This window comes from Sinohyriopsis cumingii, chromosome 9 (genome assembly GCF_028554795.1).
Source record: "Sinohyriopsis cumingii isolate HCF-2022 chromosome 9, ASM2855479v2, whole genome shotgun sequence".
Lineage (NCBI taxonomy): Eukaryota > Metazoa > Mollusca > Bivalvia > Unionida > Unionidae > Sinohyriopsis > Sinohyriopsis cumingii.
This window is the reverse complement of record NC_142969.1, coordinates 58,921,386-58,949,157: the sequence shown is the minus strand read 5'-3', so window position 1 is coordinate 58,949,157 and position 27,772 is coordinate 58,921,386. Positions and strand designations below refer to the sequence as shown.

At 34.7% G+C, this 27,772-nt stretch overlaps 1 protein-coding gene across 1 annotated transcript in view; it reads left to right on the top strand.

Annotated features, from left to right (window-relative positions):
* The first annotated feature begins 3,178 nt into the window (after positions 1-3,178).
* LOC149791892 (equistatin-like) overlaps positions 3,179-27,772 on the top strand; it is a 37,434-nt gene continuing 12,840 nt past the window's right edge. Inside the window, exons 1-4 of the mRNA XM_089970403.1 lie at positions 3,179-3,449; positions 9,552-9,659; positions 11,207-11,221; positions 24,295-24,421. Coding sequence (XP_089826529.1) covers positions 3,287-3,449; positions 9,552-9,659; positions 11,207-11,221; positions 24,295-24,421 — 413 coding nt within the window. The 5' untranslated portion in view covers positions 3,179-3,286. The remainder of the gene's footprint in view (positions 3,450-9,551; positions 9,660-11,206; positions 11,222-24,294; positions 24,422-27,772) is intronic.

Genomic DNA, 27,772 nt, shown 5'->3' with positions numbered 1-27,772 from the left:
ATCCATTGACGAAAGATTAATACCAAGAATGCTTAAATCTAACCCTTGTATCACCACTAAAATGCGACAGGAATAAAATTCTCTAAAAATAGACAATGGCTACATATTTGAGTACTGAACCTGAGGTAATAATTGTAACAAGAGTCAAATTATTTGTAACCAATTTTAGTGAAACTTTTATATCTACTTGCCACATCTATTTCTTTTTTAAATTCATCGAAATCAGAGTGTGTGCCATCTGTCAGGGAGTATGTTGCGCTAGTGTTGCACAGGGCGCAATTTTTGGGCAAAGTGGTCTTGAGAAAGCAAAATCAAATACTGTTATATCTTCCTTAATTATAGTAATTTTCAGTGCATTAAACACTTTATTGTTATTAAAGATAAGTTCTATCTAAGAATATGTTACAAATATCAAACACTGATAATTTAACTTGTAATGGAAATTTAAGTAAACATTTAAATTCAGGAAACTAACTAATAATGAAAATGATTCAAACTGAAACATTTTAGACATCAATGTTGACTAATGGATGGTATTTAAAACAAGTGGTAGCTTTGGTGTGTAAAACTTATAGCATTTTGTCCAGAGGTAGTGAAGCAAGAAAGATTACTTTGATTTTTGCAGCAACTGGCAACATGCCCGTTCAAAATACATATAGATGTACACACTAAAGCAACAATAATAAGTGCTATGTTCCAGATTTATTGTGTCAGGCACTCAGCCAGTGGTTCGAATAAATAATAGCAAACTTCAATGTTCACTTTGATGGGACCATTACCATGTTTAAGAGCAAAAATGCATTGCGTTTCAATGTTAATAGAAACAAAATGCGAACATGTGATAAAAAATACAGCTCCAGGGAGGCTCTTCCTTAAGGAACAAAGTTAATGATATCTCTCATGAAGACCTAAGCCATATGTTTCATCACAGTACGACCACCATTCTCTCTCGTCTACTGCAAAACACGTTGACGAGAAAACCACGAGAAAGACATGTCAGTTAATTATGAGTCGGATACAGAATACAGAAGACAAATTTAGTTATTGACCAAAACGGACATCTCTCTCTCTCTCTCTCTCTTTCTCTCTCTCTCTCTCTCTGTACGTATCAAGTTTCGAAAAATATGAAAACCAAATAATAAGTAAATGTGTTAACTCTTTCTAACAATGAAGCATTGAAGTTTAGCCACAGTTGAAACATTCAGTTTTAACATATGCTTGTTATTTTTATATAATTCGTTTTAGGTAACATTTCACGTATGTTCCCTAGATAAGCTAAAAACTGCATTAAATATATCAATAGACCTAAAGCTACGTATTCACAAAACTTTATACGTATTTTTCTTTTGAGGCGGCGGAATGAATGAATTTGATATGCCGTAGGGATACGTCAAAGCCATCTGGTCGACACGTATTCATGAGCCATATCAAACGAGTTCTTTCCTCGACTCGAACGCATTTTATATTTATTGTATACACTATCTAGATAGTTTTAGCAGTTTGATTTATAAAAGTTCAATTTCCTTACTCTAAAATCGTTTAATGAAGGCACCTAAGTAGTTAGAATCTGGGTCAGTGTTACGGAAATACGGACATAAAAGCTGTATTGCAGCCAAATCAAGCATGTACAATTAAATAGGCATGTAATAAAAACTTGTATAACATATATACTTATTTATGTCTCCTGTATGTGATGTCACATCATTTTCTATCAATTGTTGATTACCCTTAATGCCTTTATTTATGAGAATTTGAAACGTCATAGTTCGCTATATCTGAAATTTTTGCATATTCACACGCTTTCCTCTGCATATTTTATTCTAATGATAGGAATGTTGATATTCATTTCTCAGAAGTTCTCCATAGTTTGGTAAGTATTAGTCAATTTAATTGCACTCATCCTCAAAATTATATCACACGTGAAAACAAATGTATTCATCGGGCGCTTTTGAAACCAATGACTAAATTTTATTTTGATTGTCTTGTGACATGATCAATAGTTGTATTCAAAATAATTTAAATCGGCATGTGTCATATTTATTCTTGACATTTATGTAGGTTTGTTTATCTCTTATCAACGTAGGTAGGTAGGTCGATAAATTTACCCACAAATCTATGCATTTTAAACATGTTGATTTCTAAATACAAAATTCTGTAGACTTTCCTAACTCTTATTAAACTTTCAAAATTATTTATTCGTTCTTGTCATCGACATTCATTTCAATGTCTCTCTATTGTCTCGCCTCATCATTAGTAGCAATTACAAAAACGACGTTTCTCACATTAACCCTATCATTAGGTACTTCCTTTTCCAGTTTTATCTCCACAGATCATCACGTTCTTGTCATATATAATGGTTAAGCAAAGATGTCAGAAAGAAACATCATTTAAATTGTTTACGGAGCAGAGTTAGAATCAGGTCAATTATAATTAATGGAATGTTGCTTATCAATTTTATGACTGATTTCCTTCCTCTCTCAGTGAATACATTAATGGCTAACATCAGTTTCGCTTCATTCAACTATATTTAAATTTCAGTATGGTCCATACAATTGACCTCACTAAGTATAACTTCGATGTAAGTTCTATCAGAAACTTCAGACAGCCCTTTAACTCTTGTACTCCGCGATTACTTAATATATGTGTATAAGCCTTTATTTGCGTGGCTGCGTCTACCATGTATTTCTGTTATTTCTGTCTATGTTACAAAAGAATCAACTGCAGCATGCATGAGTTTCCAAAGTGTCTTTTTGTTACATTCCTTGAATCTTTATGCTTCTGTTTTTCGCTTTTCAATTTAGTTCTTGTCTGTGAATATTACTGTCTTTTTTATTTTTATAGATTGTTTTAAACGTCGTTACAAATGTGTGTGTGTGTGTGTATGTGTGTGTGTTTTTCAGTGAAAAAGGCCTATATACAGCTTTAATCAAGTTTACATTTATAGATTTTTTACAATTTAAATATGGCCTAAACAAAACTCATTCTCATACTACCACCTTGCTCTAGACTCTCCTATTGACTGTTAGATAACCATATGACATTGTCTGAAAAATTCACATACGGAATGTTCTGCCACCATAGGTACGGTATTAATTATCTAAGAAACTACCCATCCTTGCATGAGTAATATTGGTCTCGTGACGTCTAGATATGCTTATCTCAAGTATCCCACAAGTTAAGAGCCAATATATAACCAGCTGTCATTGGCAGCAGATCAACAGTTGATACTTTTTTACGCTCCAATTTGTATTTTCTTACCGTTTACATTGTACAACGTTTATACAGAATGTTTCAGTCTTTGTTATTCGCTGCCATTCTTGTCTACACACAGGCCATTGTATGCCCACCGAACTATTGCAATAGTGTTGACTGCCCAGATGTGTCCACCTGCAATGGGGCTCTTCAGAAGGGATTTTGTGGATGTTGTGACATTTGTGCCACCGTTATAAGTAAGAATTCATGCATTAAATAGAGAACCCATTCAGAGATTAACAAAAAAATCTGATTAACCAGTGTTTTATTGATATTTATTAAAATTATAATTTATTTATTACTGTTAAATATTTTAATGTTTTTATCAATGTTTTATTAGTGCCTTTTTTATTGCAACATAATTATGTTCATACTGTATGAATTTAAATAACCTCTAGCTCTCCAGACTGGGTTCTATCGTGTTTGAGACTCCTATTTTAGAATATAATAGCTGATGCTAGCTGTTACACAGATATAAGAAGATACGAGAATCGGATGTATTAAACATCATAGAAAGTTTGTTCTTCCTTTAAAACTTTTTACAAATGAAACTTCGGTCACACATTTAATATCCATTGTTACAAAAGTAATGTTTGCCTTTTTTTTAATAAAAAAATACATGAATGCAAGGTAATTTTGTTCAAAAACTAAATTATTGCTATCTGTAAAATGTTATTATTTAATCATAAATGGTTGCAAGTACATCATTTTAGCAAGAACCTTTGTGCCGTCCGGAAAGAATGGGAGAGGGGAGGGTTTACATAAACGCTATGTCAAAGTGCTGAGCAGACTAGACGCTATTATTAAACCATATATTGACGTGTGTGCTTCCAGAAAAGAAATTTAAATTTTGAGCAATTTTTTCAAGTACTCGTGACATACATGGAAGAAAATTTGAAATGAATGTGTGATCCAATTTCACCTAATTTTTATTTTCCTTACTAACGTCGTCGGTGCCAACAAAAGGTGCGTCTATCAGCTGATTACCTGGATTCTCAGTTACAAATATTCTGAAAGACATTCCAAATCTATATGGTTTACCTGATTCTCCGTTACGAAAATGCTGAAAGACAGTTCAATTCTCCTGATGACGAACATATCGATGAAGACTTGGATAGTACTAGCGATAGTTGCGACGGTACAAGGGTTCTATATATGTCCAAATTACTGTGAGACTATTACTTGCCCCAATATAACGTCATGCAATGGAGTCATAGTCAGGACAACATGCGGCTGTTGCGAGAAGTGTGCAACAGAACTAGGTGAAGTATATTATGGAATAAAAATATTTTATTACATTTTGTTCAGACATAAACTTGTGTTGTAAAGAAGCTCGTTTCTTGAAAAGGTGGAGAGGTCAATAGTTTAAAGCACTTTATTTTGTTTTTACTGTTGAACATTTTACTTATAGAGTTTTATGTTTATAGACCAATCAATTTGCTTTCTTCAATTGAGGTTTTGACGTCATGTTGTGAAAAAGAACACCCCTTCCTGAGTTTTTTTTTGTAGATTTAACAATTTAAAAAAAAAATATTCATATAATAATCTTTTAGACGGCCAGTTACACGTCCAAATTTGTTTTCTCCCATTGGAGTAAGTACAATTTTGACAGGTAAATGTTGCCGCTTGATTGTTTTAATCATTTTTCATCTGGTATTTTCACATTCATACATCGCTAGATACCCAAAGGTTGTGTTAAATTATTAATCAACCTTTATAGTTATATAAAAAATAACCCAATCTATCCATACCCTCAAATAAATATTAACACAACAGTTTGTGATTTCTTATAAGTATGTCTTGAGGACAAAATGAATTTATATCATGTGATACGCAACAAGATTTAAAGTACAATTGAATAATTGAACATCATATTTAAAACATATACTAAATTTTACATTTAACTTTCTGTAGTAGAAATAAATAAGGATACATAATCTTACATTTGAAATGCTATGGTAGAATAAGTGTTTTATATTTTATTGTATCTTACTCGGGCAGGGTAGATGAGAAAATAAAAGGGAAACAATAAGCACCATTGTGTTTTATAACTACAATAACCTCAGCACTAGAAACAACTACTACTGTAACCACTAACACACAACAACTAAAAATATGAACCAACAACAAAAACAAAAAAAAAACAGCAACAATAATAATAATAATAATAATAATAACATCATATTTAAAACATATACTAAATGATAATAACATCATATTTAAAACATATACTAAATTTTACATTTAACTTTCTGTAGTAGAAATAAATAAGGATACATAATCTTACATTTGAAATGCTATGGTAGAATAAGTGTTTTATAAGTGTTAATAATAACACAATCATCCTCATCATCGGTTTAGGCTATTTTTTTTAAATGTTGTTTTCAATGGTACATGGTATTTTGCATCTACTTCATCTCGTTTTCATTTCTTAATCTGACAGAGAAAATAAATGCTGTGAAACTCACTACTTGTATATGAACTTCTACCAGTTCCGGCTTATACACAGCAATAATAACTTTACTTTGGCAGGTTATAAAAAATAAAGAAAGCTTTATATTACAAAAAAGTATTATTGAAATTAAACTTAATTATTAAACGATAATTATGCAGTGGTATGTACATCATGAATTGTAACTGTCCATGTTAAGTAGAGAAGCTTTTGAAATTTCTCAAGAGATAAGTTTGTGTTTGACATTCTCACGTAAGCACAAAAATAAAGAATATTTCTGAAGGTGCTCCGTCACCGGCTTTTTACTTTGCAGCTGAAATGTTCAAAGTATTTTCACATTAACGTTAGCATAACTGTGACCATTTTTCACAAAACGTATATAGAGGGAGATGGGGGTTGTAAATTGACATAAAAGCATTTCCCTGTAGCCAAATAGGGGCGCCACTAAAGGACTCACGGTACTAATTCAGTTCCCATAGTAAACCTACACAAACACTATGATATTAAAATATCAATAACTTAAAAATTTTCAGTGCTCATGATGAAACCCATATTGATCAGTGTAGATGAAACCTTAATGTCAGCTTCTGTGTAGAGGAAAGGGTATGAGCCGCGGGATTTTCTGGACCTGTTTGTGTTTGAAACGTGTGCTTTCACTTCCGCACCAAAGAGCCAGGTGCTAATTTTAGTAATGAGTGTTCCAAACTCAAAACTGTTAAAGGACTGAAAGTCCATCAATAAAACAATGTCTCTATTTTTTTCACTTACAGCTAGGATAAGCTCTTAAAAGATTTTTTCCTCAAAACATAACTTAAATTATTAACCGAACCTGGTCAGCCTAACCCGTATATACTCTATTTTATGTTCACTCATTTCCAGGCTGGTTCCCATTTTTCCATATCTTTAGTACCGTGTGTCATAAAGATCATTGGTCATCCCCCACCCCACCCCACCCCGCTCCGTTCACTTCTAACCCTCTCAATGCCAACGATTTTACTGCGGTAATAATTTAAGACTCGTATGCAACATATAGAAAAATTTCTATAGCTTTGTATCAGATATATGTAACGCTTTTTGAAATTCTAGTACGCATTTACTATTCCCGTGTTTTATCCTGTTCAAGATAACCAGGTTACTTTCCCATACGAAGACACGATTAAAGGGCATAGTAGTTTCCATGTCTTATCTCGCTGGGTCTTATCTCGCTGGGTCTTATCTCTAATAACCTGCTTCTTCAAGGACGTCGACTATAAAATGTGGCATGGGTAGAGGGGTCCACGGAGGCATTCGGAGACTATGGTATCGGTCAAAGTAATTAAGAATAAAGAATCACTTTCTATAAAATTATCCGTGAGTATATATATATATATATATATATATATATATATATATATATATATATATATATATATATATATATATGTTCATAGCTGGGATTGCATTTCAGCTTTCAAATTCATATTTGAATTGCGAAATTTTGAAAAATTAAACCTCTCCTTATTTGTGGTATGGTCCTCAAGAAAAAAATGGACTTATTTAAAGATAAGCTTTGACTTGATGGTTCTATAGATTATAGTATCTTATATAGATTTCAGACATGTTCAGTGGAGGCATTCATGACTCAAGGATTAGTATTTTGTGAAGTACATTATTAAATGTGCGATTAGCATTTGATGTAAAAATAGTAACTATTTGTAAACAACGGGAGAGAACTCAAGAGTTAAATCAAGCACCATATATTTGACATCCCCTCCGTATTTCGGAGTGTACGATATTATCTATGTGTTCTTTTCCATCTGTTCCTTCCAATACCTAAGTGTAAGATGGCATCTTTTAAGCCATTAGTTTGAACAACTGTATCAAATGTTTCTTGTAAGCAGACAAAGGACTGATCTTGGGCTCTTATGGCCAAAGGTTTATATATCTAAGTCATAAGATAAGTAGTTCTTCCTGTAATTAATGTAGGTACATTGCATACGTAACACTTGCATATATGTCATTTTGGGCAGGGATTAACAATTTGATACTGAAGTTAAAAGAAATCAAGGTCACTGGAACTATACACGTGAAACTCATTTGAGTAAATCTCTGTATCTCCAAAAGTCAGACAAAACAAAGCAAAGAAAAGAGGATGAAATTCTTAACGCCCAATGTCAAATTTCAAATATAAACTACACTCTTCAAAAACTTACAAGACATTTTTAGATGGAAAACCATCACAGGACGCATTCTTATGGCATAAAGGTCCTCTCCACTTCTTGCCTCTTTTGGCGTGCAGGAGACAGCATGAGAAATACTTTACACCTTTAAGTTCCGATGAGCTGATGTATGTATGTATGTATGTATGTATGTATGTATGTATGTATGTATGCCAGCATGTATAGTGCTTAAGGGTACATGAGCACTGTTCAATGTACGCGTGCCTATTTAAAAGTTAATTTTGTAAAACTCTGAAGATAAAGATTTGAAACATAAACAATCTCTAGGAAGATAAACCCTTTCCACGAAACGTAAACAAGCAAAATAAAAGGATAAAAGGCAAGCAAATTAAATTTCGTTGAAAGGTTAATTCAATAAAAAATGACAACCAGGTTGGACAGTCTATGTTTTCCCTATTGTCAAGACATCAAGTTAACAGTCCTTGTCAGCTTTAAGAGTCTTAAACCCGCAGGTGCTGAAAATTGTTTCTCTAATCATTTAATAACCACACATCACGAAACTAATAATTTCACACTTGCATGGTTTTTCTTGTAAAATCTATGTTTTACTCCCCGGTAAGCCTTTCCGAGCTGAATAATAGTATTTCATGCCATATGATGTCTGCTCCTAGAAATTGGCTAATTATTCGGGTTGAGAAATATCTCCTCAACACCAGCTCCCATAATCAACAGATAATCACTAAAATCAAAATAAGTTTTAATATAGACGCAAATGCAGATAGCACATACCCTGGGTTTATTAAAATACGCCATCAGCAACACAATTGAATAATCTCCTACACATCAATGAAAGTGTCCGCTTTATTCATCAATACGCTATTGTGTGTAATTGGGTCATTTGAATGGCGTGAAATGTCATGTTTGGTCACAATAGCGAGTAAAATTTCCTCACGCTCGCGGTGACTGGTTAAGTAGGCTTATACATATTCATGAAAACAAGAAAATATTGGCGCATGCGGCCACTAATGATAAATTATCGCCCGCGGCTTGCGATGACGAATGCCACGATCGGTTCTATATAAGGGATACGACTCTTCAAAGATGGGTTTCATGTTTCAGATCTTGTTTGTGGAGTTTTAATTCCAACCTTTTGTCAAGTATATATAATATGTCGATTTATAATATTTGAACTGTCATATGCCGAGGTATACATATGTTGAAAGGTGAATGAAATTCGGTTTCCAATCGTGCAACGTTTTCTATTAGGAATTAAAGAATTCTCTAGGTAACCACACCTATTCCTAAACTAATCCTTAATTGGTAAATCCGGGATCCCAACACTGTGTACCAAAAATGACAAAGACATTTGAAATAGAAGGCAAACTTTGTGACAATATTTATCTCGAAACATGACATACGAATTTGTTTTCTTCGTTTCATAATTATATTACTGATATAAAGTAATAAAATCAAAACTATACTGTATATATTTCCAATTATTACAAAAGATAATAAAATATGACATTTTAATGATTTATCTAAATTGCTCTAATGAAAATATAATGCTGTGAGCGACACTTGTGGGAGTCATAAACAGTTTTTTCTGCATATAATACAGTTACAGCGATTACAAATTTGTCTATTTTTTCATAATGCTTATATTTCATTGAGCAAAAATTTCATTACAGATGAAGGACAGCTTTGCCTCAGCAGCATATTTCTGGGTGTACCATCTAATACGGCATGTGATGTCGGTCTCCATTGTGATCCAGTAACTCACCGATGTATCAAAGCAGGTATAATACGCCACTCCACCCCCGTCTCTCTCTCTCTCTCTCTCTCTCTCTCTCTCGCAAATACAGTGAGAATAGTTGACTGGTAATGCAGGCCATAGGCCCATAATACTACAGTTGCAGAACAATGTTGCAACTGTGCAGAACTCCATATTACAAATAAATTTAACACATACATAGGAATATGAAAACAGATGAAACATAAATAGCTTTACATAGTTGTGATACTGTATGTATGTATGTATGTATGTATGTATGTATGTATGTATGCATGTATGTTGAAAAAATAGTTACATGTCCATTTGCTCGATTTTGTGGAATGATGAAAAGACGTTGTGCACGTTCAGACTTCATTAAAGAAATAGATTTTTCCACATGTGATTTTTTAAATACAAAATCCTGTTATGAATGTGTTTCATAGTCCACAAAGTCTGACCTTGTTTGTCAGTGTAAAAATGTCTCCTATTTTATATAATTTCTTCTGTCAATAAATCAGTTAAGTAGATGAAGAATGTATTTTATTTGCTGTTTAGAAAATTTAGAAAATGTTAGAACTTCAAATACGCAAAGCTTTGTCTTATCACAAAGTCGGACCTTGTTTGTTAGTGTAACATTTCTTCATTGTTTTTCACCAACAGCTCAAAACGATATTTAGCAGTACAGTGAATGTCTACAATCTAGGGCTACAAAACAATATTTAGCAGTACGGTAAATATCTACAATTTTGGGGTACAAAACAAAACTGTATTTGTTACACAGTGAACCAAACTGACATTGCATATTTTTCAATACATTTTACAATAAAACGGCCTTTCGCTCCAAAGTTGGATTACAGAAGAATATGTTGGTTTGTACGTTTCACTCACTGTAAAATACATTTCAACTCTTTCCCATGAGTCTGGGTTAAATTTCCCTTATCAGCGTAGGTTCCGTTGTCAAGATATGTCTATATTTTTAAGATGACGATCGTACTGTTAATTCCACTTCTCCATGGATGGACATTTTTGTCCGTACGGTAACACGTGCCCTTATTACTAGTGTCTGCAACATTTTGTTCAGTTTGTGATCAAGGCCCGCCGAGCTTCTAGTGGAGCTCATTCATCAGCAACATTTCCTATATGCGTCTGAATGAGAAAGGAGGATTTGCGTTTTCATATCCCATTGATGTGGCATTAGTAGTGACAATGATTTTTTGTAAATCTTCAAAGTTCTTTTTTCCGTTCTTCTGTATTCTACTAATTGTCGAGTTGATCCATAATACACTACGTTTTAGTAGATAGCCAGATAGACATACAATGGAAGCATATTTAAATTTAAGTATGACGATGTTTTCACTTTTCAAATAACTGCATTTTGCAGTTGATGTAATGGAATCTTATCGAGAATTTGCTTTATTCGTTTCCTGTTCTTTTCATTCATTGTTTGTCATTCATCTCATCTTGATTTCACAACGATAACAAAAACTTAACTGAAACTTCTATATTAAATTCTCATGCACACATCAATGCAGTGAGAAGGAATTTTTAACTGAAAATTTTCTTTCTTTACAGCCAAGAAATCCCTAAGTAAGTATTGATCATTTTTCAGTCGTAATCATATCATAGATATAAGCAGGGAAAGCATATTCTAGGATATTGCAAAAGTTTCGTATATCTCCAGATGTTTGGAATAAAATAAATGTTTTATATTCATCCAAAAGGATACGTGAACATTTCAACTGAAATTTGAATTAGAGAATTTTGCAGTTTGTAAAAGGAACAACACTAATTTATTTCTTCATTTTTTCACAATACAAATAAAGTTTTAATGAATTCAACAGTTTTTGCGGGTGAGAGAAATATTTCAAATATTATTTATCAAATATTAAATAAATGATAACTGACAATACTTTGGAAAATATGCTGATTAACAACTTATATTTCATTATGATAAGATCCAAATAATAATCAACAACCTTAGTTGTAAAATTTCAATACGGTATGGGGTAGGAGTAAACACATTTTGGAAATTTGGTATGGGGTAGGAGTAAACACATTTTGGCAATACGGTATGGGGTAGGAGTAAATATATTTTGGCAATACGGTATGGAGTAGGAGTAAACACATTTTGGCAATATGGTATGGGGTAGATGTAAACCCATTTTGCAGTACGGTATGGGGTAGAAGTAAACACATTTTACAATACGGTATGGGGTAGGAGTAAACACATTTTGCAATAGAGGTGTGGTAGGAGTACACACATTTTGCAATACGGTATGGGGTAGGAGTAAGCACATTTTGCAATACGGTATGGGGTAGGAGTAAACACATTTTGCAATAGAGGTGTGGTAGGAGTACACACATTTTGACAATATGGTATTGGGTAGGAATAAACACATTTTGGCAATACGGTGTGGGATAGGAGTACACATATTTTGGCAATACGGTATGAGGTAGGAGTAAACACATTTTGGCAATATGGTATGGGGTCGATGTAAACCCATTTTACAATACGGTATGGGGTAGAAGTAAACACATTTTACAATACGGTATGGGGTAGGAGTAAACACATTTTGCAGTATAGGTGTGGTAGGAGTACACACATTTTGCAATACGGTATGGGGTAGGAGTAAACACATTTTGCAATACGGTATGGGCTAGGAGTAAACACATTTTGCAATAGAGGTGTGGTAGGAGTACACACATTTTGGCAATATGGTATTGGGTAGGAGTAAACACATTTTGGCAATACGGTGTGGGGTAGGAGTACACACATTTTGGCAATATGGTATGGGGTAGAAGTAAACACATTTTACAATACGGTATGGGGTAGGAGTAAACACATTTTGCAATAGAGGTGTGGTAGGAGTACACACATTTTGCAATACGGTATGGGGTAAGAGTAAACACATTTTGCAATACGGTATGGGGTAGGAGTAAACACATTTTGCAATAGAGGTGTGGTAGGAGTACACACCTTTTGGCAACATGGTATTGGGTAGGAGTAAACACATTTTGGCAATACGGTGTGGGATAGGAGTACACACATTTTGGCAATACGGTATGGGGTAGGAGTAAACACATTTTGGCAATACGGTATGGGGTAGGAGTAAACACATTTTGGCAATATGGTATGGGGTAGATGTAAACCCATTTTACAATACGGTATGGGGTAGAAGTAAACACATTTTACAATACGGTATGGGGTATGAGTAAACACATTTTGCAGTATAGGTGTGGTAGGAGTACACACATTTTGCAATACGGTATGGGGTAGGAGTAAACACATTTTGCAATACGGTATGGGCTAGGAGTAAACACATTTTGCAATAGAGGTGTGGTAGGAGTACACACATTTTGGCAATATGGTATTGGGTAGGAGTAAACACATTTTGGCAATACGGTGTGGGATAGGAGTACACACATTATGGCAATACGATATGGGGTTGAAGTAAACACATTTTGGCAATACGGTATGGGGTAGGAGTAAACACATTTTGTAATATGGTGTGGGTAGGAGTAAACACATTTTGCAATACGGTATGGGGTAGGAGTAAACACATTTTGCAATACGGTATGGAGTAGGAGCAAATACATTTTTCCAAAACTGTAATTTGGGGAATTAGTAATTTACTTATCTGATATAAGTAAATACACACATTTGTATTCAGTTAAATTTAAAGCACAGTTTCAACATCTCAGAATAATTAGACTTTAAAGAATGCATACAGACTAAGTGTATTAAGTAGCTATCGGAGATTCAGCCAAAGAATTGACCACATTAGACATCATTCTGAAATCAAGAACCGAACAAATTGAATAAAACATACATAAAAGTGAAAATAAAAGTACCCATTATGGACATGGCCCTGTTTGCTAAGGACAATTATCAACCATAGAGTATTATGGACATGGCCCTGTTTGCTAAGGACAATTATCAACCATAGAGTATTATGGACATGGTCCTGTTTACTAAGGACAGTTATCAACCATAGAGTATTATGGACATAGCCCTGTTTGCTAAGGACAATTATCAATCACAGAGTATTATGGACATTGCTCTGTTTGCTAAGGACAATTATCAACCATAGAGTATTATGGACATGGCCCTGTTTGCTAAGGACAGTTATCAATCATAGAGTATTATATGGCTGACTGTTGTGACCAGCATCAAGAAGGTTGAAAACAAAACAAAGACATTTATTTAAGACATTGTTACTACGATCATCAATATTCATTTGCTTGCCAAAATAAAAACCAACTGCTGAAAAATCTACAGAAATTAAAGGAATGTTTAACTAAATGTTATATCAACACCGTATATAAGCAAACTTGCGGTTAAAGGAGGTGGTGGTAGCCACATGGATAATTATTGACATACAAGCATATAACAATATCATAATGGATAAGGGTAAATTTTGACAGTGATACTTGCTTTTGTAAATAATTTATGTTGGAAAACGGGAAAGCACAAAAGAATGATGCTCACTGCTTTTCAATAAATCTTCAAAGGCTGATAATCTGAAAATATGTAGTTTGACTGGGGAAAAGAATTTCACAAAAAGAAATTTAAGGATTTATTGGAAAGGCAAAATTTCGAAGACTTTTGAAAATACTCGGACAAAATATCATTTGAAATAGAAACGCCCAGCAGAATCTAAAGACAAGAAAGAGAGATTATTTCAGTGAAACCAGAAAATGAGTTAACGTTTTACCAATGCAAATTGAGGGATACAATAATAATAATCGGCGATCAATATACATAAATCGAGTTAACGCAAGCAGCAAGGAAGCTAAACGATCAAGTACGAATCAGTTTCATTGGTTAACCTGCCAACATTTAAGTTCTAAATACTACATTTTAAATAGATTATTCGAAAATGCATAATTTTAAATACAATACATTTCCAAAGGAGATACATTTACTGCAGAAATATTGAAATACACTGAACTAATATTACAGTGGTTTACATGCTGGAAGATTTGAGTGAAAAGAAATTTTTAAAACCACAAACTACAAGCTGACATAATTACACAAACTTACACAACATTTAAAAGGTTAAAAAGTCAACGGATGAATGTTAAAAACTTTTCTAAAATGGAAACCATATCATGTATTGATAAACAGTGCGATTCTACTGAATATAGTATACAATTAAGTCGATGACTCACAAAACGTCTGCCTCTCCTTTTGAGACGATCAGCTTACAGCAGACCTCGGCTTCAGCGACGATGTACCAAAATCTCCGCTGGAAAGGACCGAAGAAGAGTACATAAATTACCCTGATAAGATCTAGAAAACTTCAAGGTGTTGATAAACTTTGTTTCTAGAATGTAACAGATGTTGAAAATAACGTTGAAATAAACATGAAGGAATGTAAACATATATATGCGAAATACCAGATGGATAAAGTAGCTCCAGAAACATCATCAGCAAACAAACAAATGATAAAAACCGATAATTAAATCATATTACAGAAGAAATGACAAGAAAAAGCACTCAAACTAGGAAGATAATTCCAACTACATCTTTTAAAGGCTTTTTATGGATAGAGAGTAAACTAGCACTGTCTTTGAAATATAAATAGGATGTCAAAGTGTGCTATCTTTATGAAAATTGTACCAAAATAAAACATAGTGAGAAATGTTGATGCATTCACGAAGACATCTAAGCTTTCTTCTAATTTGAATCCAAGAGGGTATAGCAATATGTACCGAATGCACAATCAAATAAGCATTATTAAGTGACAAATTTTTTTAATTATTTACAATTTTAATCAAAAGGAAACTTTAGTAACAAAGAAAACAAAACATAACATTAAACACTATCAGTTGATATGGGAGTATATTTTTTTACCAGATGAATGAAGTAAAATCAGATTGAGTGGGTAGATTTAAATGTTTTCTCAGCACTTCATAGGACTTCAAATTTCCCTTCACCAATATATGGTCATTTAATAATTGAGACACAACCGCCGCAGGATGTGAGGTATTGTCGTTAAGCAATTCTTCACAGACAGCATGCACCAGTTGTAAATGAAAAATACTTATACAGAAAATGGAAAATTAAAATAAAAAAAAAACGCAAGAAATTTATAGATTATATAAAAGACACAATATTAGCCTGGTGTTTTATTGGTGTACATATACAGGTAAAAGATATAAATCAACAAAGAATTGCATGTCAATGTGAAAAACAATGAATACAGGCAGAATGGATTTACGTACGAAAATCGCAGTTAAATGTTTGGCAACCAAATAATGGAGATCATGGCGCCGTTCATTAAAATAAGTTATTGACCTCAGTCAAAGCAAATTAACACATGCATTTATAGAGATGCAAATTTGCTGCATTAAACTAAATCTTTGCATACAAAACACTAGACATTTTTGATAGCTACACTTTAAAAATTTTCATCATAATGATAAGATATGTTGCAGCTGATAAATGAATGTACTGTGGGTTTCTTGATACCAACATTAAATCTGGCACACTGTTAGGGTATGTCCGAATCTATATTTAGTTATAGAGGCTTATAGAGCCATCGCAGATTTTTTTCTGGGCTTAAATGACAGCCAATTTCCAAGATGGCCTCAATCCATTTAAATTTCAGGTTGACTGTGGGATGGCAAACTTGATTAGATTGAATTATCCCAATTATATTTGCATTTATGATAATATAATAATTATACAAAGGTCATATCAGAGAATGTAACTGATCTATTTCGTATTGTTAGGTTTAAATATGTTAAATATGCAAGGAAAAATTATTCGTACCAGATCAAGCAGTATATCCACCAATTACAATTGTAGAACCTGCTATTAAATGCACAGTGTTTATATAACATACAAGTTAGGTTCAAGGACATTCTCTACTACAATGATAATGGGTAATGGAATGGAGACCTGCCTTGCTGAACTTACACAGTCCCCAGCAATCATTCATGCAATTGTAGAACATTAGATGTGACAAGCTTTCGTAGCTTCTGAAAGAATTATCCAGCACATTTGTCATTTTTGTTCATCTGGGACAATCAGTGACAATGCTGGTGTGACATCGTCATAGGTTTTCCATGTGTCCCATGCTGCTTAGCAACCGAACATTATCGTAAATGCGGACTACATTTTAGGGATGTTGAGGCGCAGAGGTCATGTCACTGCCACAACTACTAGAGCCGTGTCCATTGTATTTTCATCTTAATATGCTCTTGTCTCGTGGCGTCTTCCTTGTGCAGGAGAATTTATATGTCGGCCTCCTCATGATTGCACGGACAAAGACCTGAAACATCTCGAGGCAGAGTACATAGCAAACCAGTGAATTCTATGTTGCTGCTTCGTTGTCATTTCGAAACAATTTATGCCAGTTTCGGGAAACTGCAAGGAGTATGTCTCCGAATATCATTCCACATATTGCTTTGCTTACCTGCTTTCAAACTATCCGGGAGGTGCTGGTTCCCACTCAATATCAATCATCCGGGCAATCTCTTATCCAGATATCATTCAAAACCACATAGCTGCAGGGTTCACATTCAGATCCACACTATTGCCATAGCCTTTTACTGTGGCATGGTTCTGTCCTTGGGCCTGGTCTATGTCTATAGTAGAGAATGCACGTGCTGCCGTCTTTACAGTAAAGGTCTTTCTGTGAAACTCGACATGTTTGACCTCCAGTGGAACCATGTCATGAAAATGCACTGGAAGTCACCGAACACAACTGGTGTGATCTACAGCGAAGAACGATATAATTATGTTTGTTAAATCATTAATATAGAGTAAAAAGCTGCGTCCCGCATTGCTTGCACACAGACCATCACCTCAAGGTATAGTTGACTGCTTGTCTGCAGTCATGATAGAAAGCCATGATACTTTCTCACCCTACTGGAGTGTTTAAGCAGCCAACACCTGATCCACATGGTCCAGGCTGTATTCCTTCTGCATGCCGTGAACGATGACTTGACAGTCTGCTTTGTTTGGACCTTCTAGCTTTGGACAGGTGGGATTTTCCACACGGAGCATCAAGTGTATGACTCGGGTGTGTGAGTAACAGTCTTCCAAACAGCAACACGGGTGTGGTCACAAGTTGTGTTTAAGCCCGTTTCACTTCAATGCCCTTCTTGAAGGAGCCGTGTGCTCTTATAGAACTAGAATTATGGTCGATGTTGTTTACTGTATTGGCAGTAAAGATGTATCTCATGATGCTGTTTCTAAGATCAGTGAAGATCTTAAGAGCACCCACTCATATGAAATGGATAGTCCAAGGCAGAACAGTGTCCACTACATCACACTTCGTGCTAACCATCAAACCAAGATACAGAGGCAGGGGTGTTTCAGCTGCATTTGTAGCAGTAGCTGTCTCCAGACGGCATACAAAATTTGAACATCACCTCAGCGAGAGTGTAAGAGCTAATTGAGGCACTGACATTTAGTGTGACTATATCATCATGCCTGGGCCATTCATGATCATAACCACTAATGCTGACAGGAAATTATTTACAGATTCCTCTAAGCAGGTGGAATAAAATGAACAAAGGAATCTTACTTTCATCTCAGATATGTCTCTGCGGACTATACTTGCATTCCTGGCAAGAAGAATGTCATTGTCAGCAGCATGCTTGGAGGCTTTATGTATCTTGGTTGCCAGAGTACTATGTCATAGTCTTCTATGTGGACCTCCATGATTGGCAAGTAAACTATGACTAGCTACTTTAATTCGGTTGATTAAACCCTTAATTCTTAAACTGTTCAGACATGTAATATATCAGTTTGAAACTTGGTGAGACTCAGTCTTCCATATAGGCTTCCTCGATATAGGGCACCATTCCAACAAATATTGATGACCTGATTAGTCAGAACTGGATTGTTCCGAGGAGTTTGATTTTAGTGCTTTATTGTACAGAAAGACCAAGCACTTCGCGTGGTACATGGCCTTGCGCACACATCCATATCCATTATATCCTGCTTCGAAAACTGCTCCCTGAATGTAAATACGTGGTCCAATGATGACGGATTCAAACAAAATAGCAACAGTATAGATCTGTAACAATTTTAAACTTCCACCACAGCATGACTGGATATACATTTAGAAGAAAAAAAATCGATGATGGATCATAATTACATTAAACTGTATACTATGACTTTCGGGAACTTTAGCGTATAGCTGTGTTAACTTGCTTACAAATGTCCACGTGACATTGGAGCAGGTACTTTTATAAGTGGAAAACATTGTCATCTTATAAATTTAATTAAGTGGTAAACAAAGATGAACCTACTGGCTCTACTCACATCTTTCTGCAAGAAAAAGGGTAAATACATAAAAGAATTGTTAGGTTCAATGAAATTTAGGAATTTGTTGAATCTACTTATTAGGCTTACGTGTACAAAATATAACTTTGTGAATTACACAGTCGGTTTCAACAGTATCATAAACCATTAAAAAGGTAATGAAAAATTTACTTTTATGAAAGAAGTTTAAGACAAATAAAACACAATAAGGTAAAATTTCAAAAATATATATCCGATTCTACTAATGATGACAGTTGTGTTGTCATAACGTCAAACCTGTGCAAAGCAGGATTGTATAACTGGTACATGTTGCCGAAAACGTCTTAGAAACTTCAAAAATCAATTTACTTTGATACTAATGGTAGCATAAGATCTTTGGTGTACGTTTTTAAATTTATATTGATACCAATGGCAACATAAGGATTTTGATGTACGTTTTTGAATTTATATTGATACTCATAGTAGCATAAGGACTTTGGTGTACGTTTTTAAATTTATATTCATACTCATGGTATCATGAGGACTTGAGTGTACTTTTTTTAATTTATATTGATACTCATGGTATCATAAGGCCTTTGATGTACGTTTTTTAATTTATATTGATACCAATGGCAACATAAGGACTTTGATGTACGTTTTTAAATTTATATTGATACTCATGGTATCATAAGGACTTTGGTGTACGTTTTTAAATTTATATTGATACTCATGGTATCATAAGGACTTTGATGTACGTTTTTCAAATTTATATTGATACATATGGTAGCTTGATGACTTTGGTGTACGTTTTAAATTTATATTGATACTCATGGCATCATAAGGACTTTGGTGTACGTTTTAAATTTATATTGATACTCATGGTATCATAAGGACTTTGGTGTACGTTTTAAAATTTATATTTATCCACATGGTAGCATGATGACCTTGGTGTACGTTTTTAAATTTATATTGATACTCATGGTATCACAAGGACTTTGGTGTACGTTTTTAAATTTATATTTTGATACTCATGGTAGCATAAGGACTTTGGTGTACGTTTTTAAATTTATATTTATACACATGGTAGCACCGATCATAACAGTATCATAGGGACTTTGGTGTACGTTTTAAAATTTATATTGATACTCATGGTAGCATAAGGACTTTGGTGTACGTTTATAAATTTATATTTATACACATGGTAGCACCGATCATAATAGTATCATAGGGACTTTGGTTTACGTTTTAAGATACGCTATGGATTTAGCATCAGATCTGATAGGTTCTATTCAGTTACACAGTCTTTACATATGTGCTTAATTCCCGTTCTTGTTGTGTAATGGGGGATCTTTTCACTTTCAAACGTAACTTCTATATTTTCATTCCTTCTGTGGTATTCATCAATTATCAACTCAGTTGCATTTACTTTATCATCAAACAGACCATTGTTATCTATTGCCTGAGTGTCTGTTTCGACGGTGGTCCTATATTAGTTTTCTTTGGACAACAGTATGTTCAAGCCGACAATTAGGTTCATATCCTCAAAACAGGAAACTTCAATTTATCGCCTTCCTTGTGCAGGAACCAACAGTTCCCAGTCTGGCCTGTTATAATGATGGGCGATGAGTGATGGCATTGTTCTGACGTCGACTGTTTCTTTAAATTTGAACTTTTTTACTATTTGGTTTCATATATATTAGCGCGTTCATTTGCATTTTAAAGTTGTTTTTATCCAAAATAGTAATGCAATTCAGTGTTTGTCTTCCATCGTGCAAGTCGATAACTTGGCTTGAAGTCTTAATTCGCCAATTAGTCTGACATCACCAGAACTTTGGGTACTTTATTCTGCAAAATCATTAGGCAGATTAATAGTATTTTCAATTTGAACTAATGCCTATACATGATCATCACCGTCTTCATTACAAGATTTTCAATTTGAACTAATGCCTATACATGATCATCACCGTCTTCATTACAAGATTTTCAATTTGAACTAATGTCTATACATGATCATCACCGTCTTCATTACAAGATTTTCAGTTTGAACTAATGCCTATACATGATCATCACCGTCTTCATTACAAGATTTTCAGTTTGAACTAATGCCTATACATGATCATCACCGTCTTCATTACAAGATTTTCAGTTTGAACTAATGCCTATACATGATCATCACCGTCTTCATTACAAGATTTTCAATTTGAACTAATGCCTATACATGATCATCACCGTCTTCATTACAAGATTTTCAATTTGAACTAATGTCTATACATGATCATCACCGTCTTCATTACAAGATTTTCAATTTGAACTAATGTCTATACATGATCATCACCGTCTTCATTACAAGATTTTCAATTTGAACTAATGCCTATACATGATCATCACCGTCTTCATTACAAGATTTTCAGTTTGAACTAATGCCTATACATGATCATCACCGTCTTCATTACAAGATTTTCAGTTTGAACTAATGCCTATACATGATCATCACCGTCTTCATTACAAGATTTTCAATTTGAACTAATGTCTATACATGATCATCACCGTCTTCATTACAAGATTTTCAATTTGAACTAATGCCTATACATGATCATCACCGTCTTCATTACAAGATTTTCAATTTGAACTAATGTCTATACATGATCATCACCGTCTTCATTACAAGATTTTCAATTTGAACTAATGCCTATACATGATCATCACCGTCTTCATTACAAGATTTTCAATTTGAACTAATGCCTATACATGATCATCACCGTCTTCATTACAAGATTTTCAATTTGAACTAATGCCTATACATGATCATCACCGTCTTCATTACAAGATTTTCAAACGAATAACAAACTGTAAAGTTCATTGAGAACACATCAAATACCGGAATACGCAAAAGAAAGATTGTTAGAACATTGTTTGGAAACACAGACTATATTTGACCTGGATGATGCTTTATTCAATCCGTTTCGACTGACATCGATATATCTGCTCACCTACATGGTAATGTAACAATTGAAAAACCACTACATTTAACAACTCTCTAATAACCAAGTAAAATACATGTACATATTTCTGCACTTGTGATGGGTACTGTTTACACCTCGCCTCAGTCAATAATAAAAAATTAGCATTTAGCATTGTAAATGGTTAATATGCCTCCTTACAATAATACATGACATGTAGCATTGTAAATGGTAAATATGCCTCCTTACAATAACACATGACATGTAGCATTGTAAATGGTAAATATGCCACCTTACAATAACACATGACATGTAGCATTGTAAATGGTAAATATGCCTCCTTACAATAACACATGACATGTAACATTGTAAATGGTAAATATGCCACCTTACAATAACACATGACATGTAGCATTGTAAATGGTTAATATGCCTCCTTACAATAATACATGACATGTAGCATTGTAAGTAGTAAATGTCACAGTACATAAATACATGACATGTAGCATTGTAAATGAGAGATATGTCACCTTACAATAACACATGACATGTAGCATTGTAAATGGTAAATATGCCACCTTACAATAACACATGACATGTAGCATTGTAAATGGTTAATATTCCTCCTTACAAGAATACATGACATGTAGCATTGTAAGTAGTAAATGTCACAGTACATAAATACATGACATGTAGCATTGTAAATGGTAAATATGCCACCTTACAAGAATACATGACATGTAGCATTGTAAATGGTAAATATGCCACCTTACAATAACACATGACATGTAGCATTGTAAATGGTAAATATGCCACCTTACAATAACACATGACATGTAGCATTGTAAATGGTTAATATGCCTCCTTACAAGAATACATGACATGTAGCATTGTAAGTAGTAAATGTCACAGTACATAAATACATGACATGTAGCATTGTAAATGAGAGATATTTCACAGTACAATAAATACATGATATATAGCTTTGTAAATGTTAAATATGTCACAGTACAATAAATACCTGATATATAGCATTGTAAATGGTAAATGTCACCGTGCAATACATACATTACATATAGCGTTGTAAAAGGCAAATATGCCACCGTACAATAAATACATGATATGTCGAATTTTAAATGGTAAATTTAATATAAAGCGTTGTAAATGGTAAATATGTCACCGTACAATAAATACATGATATATAGCTTTGTAAATGGTAAATGTCACCGTACAATAAATACATGATATATAGCATTGTAAATGGTAAATGTCACCGTACAGTAAATACATGATAGATATCATTGTAAATGGTAAATGTCACCGTACAATAAATACATGATAGATAGCATTGTAAATGGTAAATGTCACCGTACAATAAATGCATGACTCGTAACAATCAGATACCACAAGGAGTTAAACACCTCAATTCAACAGTATCCTTGTGTAAGCAATGATCTTTAAATTTTAAATTACTTCATTATCTTCATGTCCATCAAACGACAAGTACTTTGTTTGATGTCTATGATAACTTGTATATGTGGTTAGAGCTAATGGTTTTTGTCTATGATGAATTGTATATGTGGTTAGAGTTAATGGTTTTTGTCTATGATAAATTGTATATGTGGTTAGAGTTAATGGTTGAAGTCTATGATAAATTGTATATGTTGTTAGAGTTAGAGGTTTATGTCTATGATAAATTGTATATGTGGTTAGAGTTAATGGTTGAAGTCTATGATAAATTGTGTATGTGGTTAGAGTTAATGGTTGAAGTCTATGATAAATTGTATATGTGGTTCGAGTTAATGATTGACGTCTATGATAAATTGTGTATGTGGTTAGAGTTAATGGTTTATGTCTATGATAACTTGTATATGTGGCTTCTGAAGTTTAAGAATAAATTGAATAAATTTCAACAGAACGAAAGAAATAAACATTATATGAGCTCTGAGTATCTCTTTGGCTTCAGATTCGTATTATGAGCAATCAAGCCGTGTACCATTTGCGAGAGATAAAAATATTCCAGTTGTCAAAGATAGTGTCCACCTCATTATCGTTCGACGTTAGTTGCCGTACGGTAGTTTGACTATATGTAGTACACTTTGCAATAGTAGCATAAACACGTCATGTAAAAGGATATTCTCTGCAGCTGTATTCTAACGCAACTAACAATATGCGTTAATGCACAGACGTGTAAACAGGAATAACTACATATCCCTGGTGCATAGTATATACATATGGGTAGGTAACGATGAAAGTTGAAAATCTACCAGCATGTGAAGTGTACTTTTCCATTGCCATTATATTAAAGGAAATGAAAATAATGATAGAATATTGCTGAGAATGGCGTGTGTCTTTAAATCGACTCAGTTGGTTAAACGGATAACAAATTAATGTGTATACTTTTGGATGGGTTAATTCATTGTTTGAATATATTCCAGATTCTTGTGCTGCGAGACTACACGAAATTGAGACTAGCCAGCAAAATGGCATCCACCTGTTGGGAGTATTCAAACCAACGTGTACTTCTGACGGTTATTATGCCCCAGTGCAGTGTCATGGATCTGTGTACGTATTCTCTGTCCTCTCCATCTCTCATCACACCCAGTACATTGTACGGGTGTTGCTGTACATAATTTCTCTCCCTCTCTATCTCACCCCACACATCGCATCTCTCACCCCACCCATACCAGACGAATATGTGTACGTAATCTCTGTTCACCCCACCCCTCTACCAAACACAATGTGAGAAACCTCCATACGTAATCTTCCCCTCTCTCTTTATCTAGTATAATACCCAACAAAATGCGGGAAAACAGTGCTGGTAATCTCTCGTCTCTATCTCTCCTTCAACCCACTATATCTTATCATATGCAGTACACTTTGCTGAATTCGTGTACAGAATCACTCGATCTCATGGGACCAAGCTCAGTGTGAGGGTATATATCAGGGGTGCACAACCATTTTCGACCAAGGGCAAGATTGTATTTTCTAAGATCTCTCGAGGGCCGCAAACACTAATACCTTTAACATAATTACTGTTCACGGACCAGATTTCTGTGTTGTTTTAATTTGCCCTCAGGACCGGACAGAACACGTTCGTTGGCCGATTCCGGCCAACGAGCCAGGGGTTGTCCACCCCTGATCTTTGTACATTACTTCTCCCACTCTCTGTCTCTTCTCAAATACAGTGCAGTGTTAAGGATCTGTGTACGTATCTCTTTCATGCGCTACCCACCCTCACAATGTGAGGGATATGTGTACGTTTCCACTCTCCCTCTCACATACACAAACACGTAATTGCATGGCGATTATTATTATTATTATTATTATTATTGCTGTGCTTCTTTAAAAACGCGGGTATGCTGTGATACAGTCCGTTCGTAGGTAAATGTGCAATATCGGTGATCTCTTCCCATAACGATAACGCATTAATAGGAAAGTTGTGTACTTAGTAGTACTAGTTTATTGAGCAAAACTCTTTCTTAATGAGGATACGATCTTGTGGGCGGAGCATGGTTTTGTGTTTATTTGAATGTAGATCCCGCCTTATTTTAATGTCGCTCACGTCCTTGTGTGTGGGGTTATGGTGTTTTATTTTAATGTCGCTCACGTCCTTGTGGATGGATACATGGCTTAGGGCTATTTAAATGTAGCTCACGTCCTTGTGAATGGGAACATGGACAAGGGTTATGTTAATGTAGCTCACTTCCTTTTTGATGGGAACATGGCTTATGGTTTTTGAAATGTAGATTACGTCCATGTGGGTGAGAATATGGCTTAGGGTTATTGAAATGTAGATTACGTCTTTGTGGGTGGGTACATGGCTTAGGGTAACTGAAAATGTAGATTACGCTATTGTGGATGGGAACATGGCTTATGGCTATTTTAATGTCGCTCACGTCCTTTCGGGTGGGAACATAGCTTAGGGTTATTGAATGTAAATTACGTCCTTATGGATGGGAACATGCTTAGAGTTATTAAAATATAGCTCACGTCCTTTTGGATGGGAATATGGCTTAGGGTTATTGAAATGTAGATTACGTCTTTGTGGGTGGGAACATGGCTTAGGGTAATTTAAAATGTACATTACGCTATTGTGGATGGGAACATGGACTAGGGTTATTTTAATGTAGCTCACGTCCTTTCGGGTGGGAACGTGGCTTAGGGTTATTGAATGTAAATTACGTCCTTATGGATGGGAACATGGCTTAGAGTTATTAAAATATAGCTCACGTCCTTTTGGATGGGAATATGGCTTAGGGTTATTGAAATGTAGATTACGTCTTTGTGGGTGGGAACATGACTTAGGGTAATTTAAAATGTAGATTACGCTATTGTGGATGGGAACATGGCTTATGGCTATTTTAATGTAGCTCACGTCCTTTAGGGTGGGAACATGGCTTAGCGTTATTGAATGTAAATTACGTCCTTATGGATGGGAACATGCTTAGAGTTATTAAAATATAGCTCACGTCCTTTTGGATGGGAATATGGCTTAGGGTTATTGAAATGTAGATTACGTCTTTGTGGGTGGGAACATGGCTTAGGGTAATTTAAAATGTACATTACGCTATTGTGGATGGGAACATGGACTAGGGTTATTTTAATGTAGCTCACGTCCTTTCGGGTGGGAACGTGGCTTAGGGTTATTGAATGTAAATTACGTCCTTATGGATGGGAACATGGCTTAGAGTTATTAAAATATAGCTCACGTCCTTTTGGATGGGAATATGGCTTAGGGTTATTGAAATGTAGATTACGTCTTTGTGGGTGGGAACATGACTTAGGGTAATTTAAAATGTAGATTACGCTATTGTGGATGGGAACATGGCTTATGGCTATTTTAATGTAGCTCACGTCCTTTAGGGTGGGAACATGGCTTAGCGTTATTGAATGTAAATTACGTCCTTATGGATGGGAACATGCTTAGAGTTATTAAAATATAGCTCACGTCCTTTTGGATGGGAATATGGCTTAGGGTTATTGAAATGTAGATTACGTCTTTGTGGGTGGGAACATGGCTTAGGGTAATTTAAAATGTACATTACGCTATTGTGGATGGGAACATGGACTAGGGTTATTTTAATGTAGCTCACGTCCTTTAGGGTGGGAACATAGCTTAGGGTTATTGAATGTAAATTACGTCCTTATGGATGGGAACATGGCTTAGAGTTATTAAAATATAGCTCACGTCCTTTTGGATGGGAATATGGCTTAGGGTTATTGAAATGTAGATTACGTCTTTGTGGGTGGGAACATGACTTAGGGTAATTTAAAATGTAGATTACGCTATTGTGGATGGGAACATGGCTTATGGCTATTTTAATGTAGCTCACGTCCTTTAGGGTGGGAACATGGCTTAGCGTTATTGAATGTAAATTACGTCCTTATGGATGGGAACATGCTTAGAGTTATTAAAATATAGCTCACGTCCTTTTGGATGGGAATATGGCTTAGGGTTATTGAAATGTAGATTACGTCTTTGTGGGTGGGAACATGACTTAGGGTAATTTAAAATGTAGATTACGCTATTGTGGATGGGAACATGGCTTATGGCTATTTTAATGTAGCTCACGTCCTTTAGGGTGGGAACATGGCTTAGCGTTATTGAATGTAAATTACGTCCTTATGGATGGGAACATGGCTTAGAGTTATTGAAATATAGCTCAAGTCCTTTTGGATGGGAATATGGCTTAGGGTTATTGAAATGTAGATTACGTCTTTGTGAGTGGGAACATGGCTTAGGGTAATTTAAAATGTAGATTACGCTATTGTGGATGGGAACATGGACTAGGGTTATTTTAATGTGGCTCACGTCCTTTGTGGATGGGGACATAGACTAGGGTTATTTTAATGTAGCTAGCTTCCTTTTGGATGGTAACATGGCTAGGGGTTTTTGAAATGTAGATTACTTCC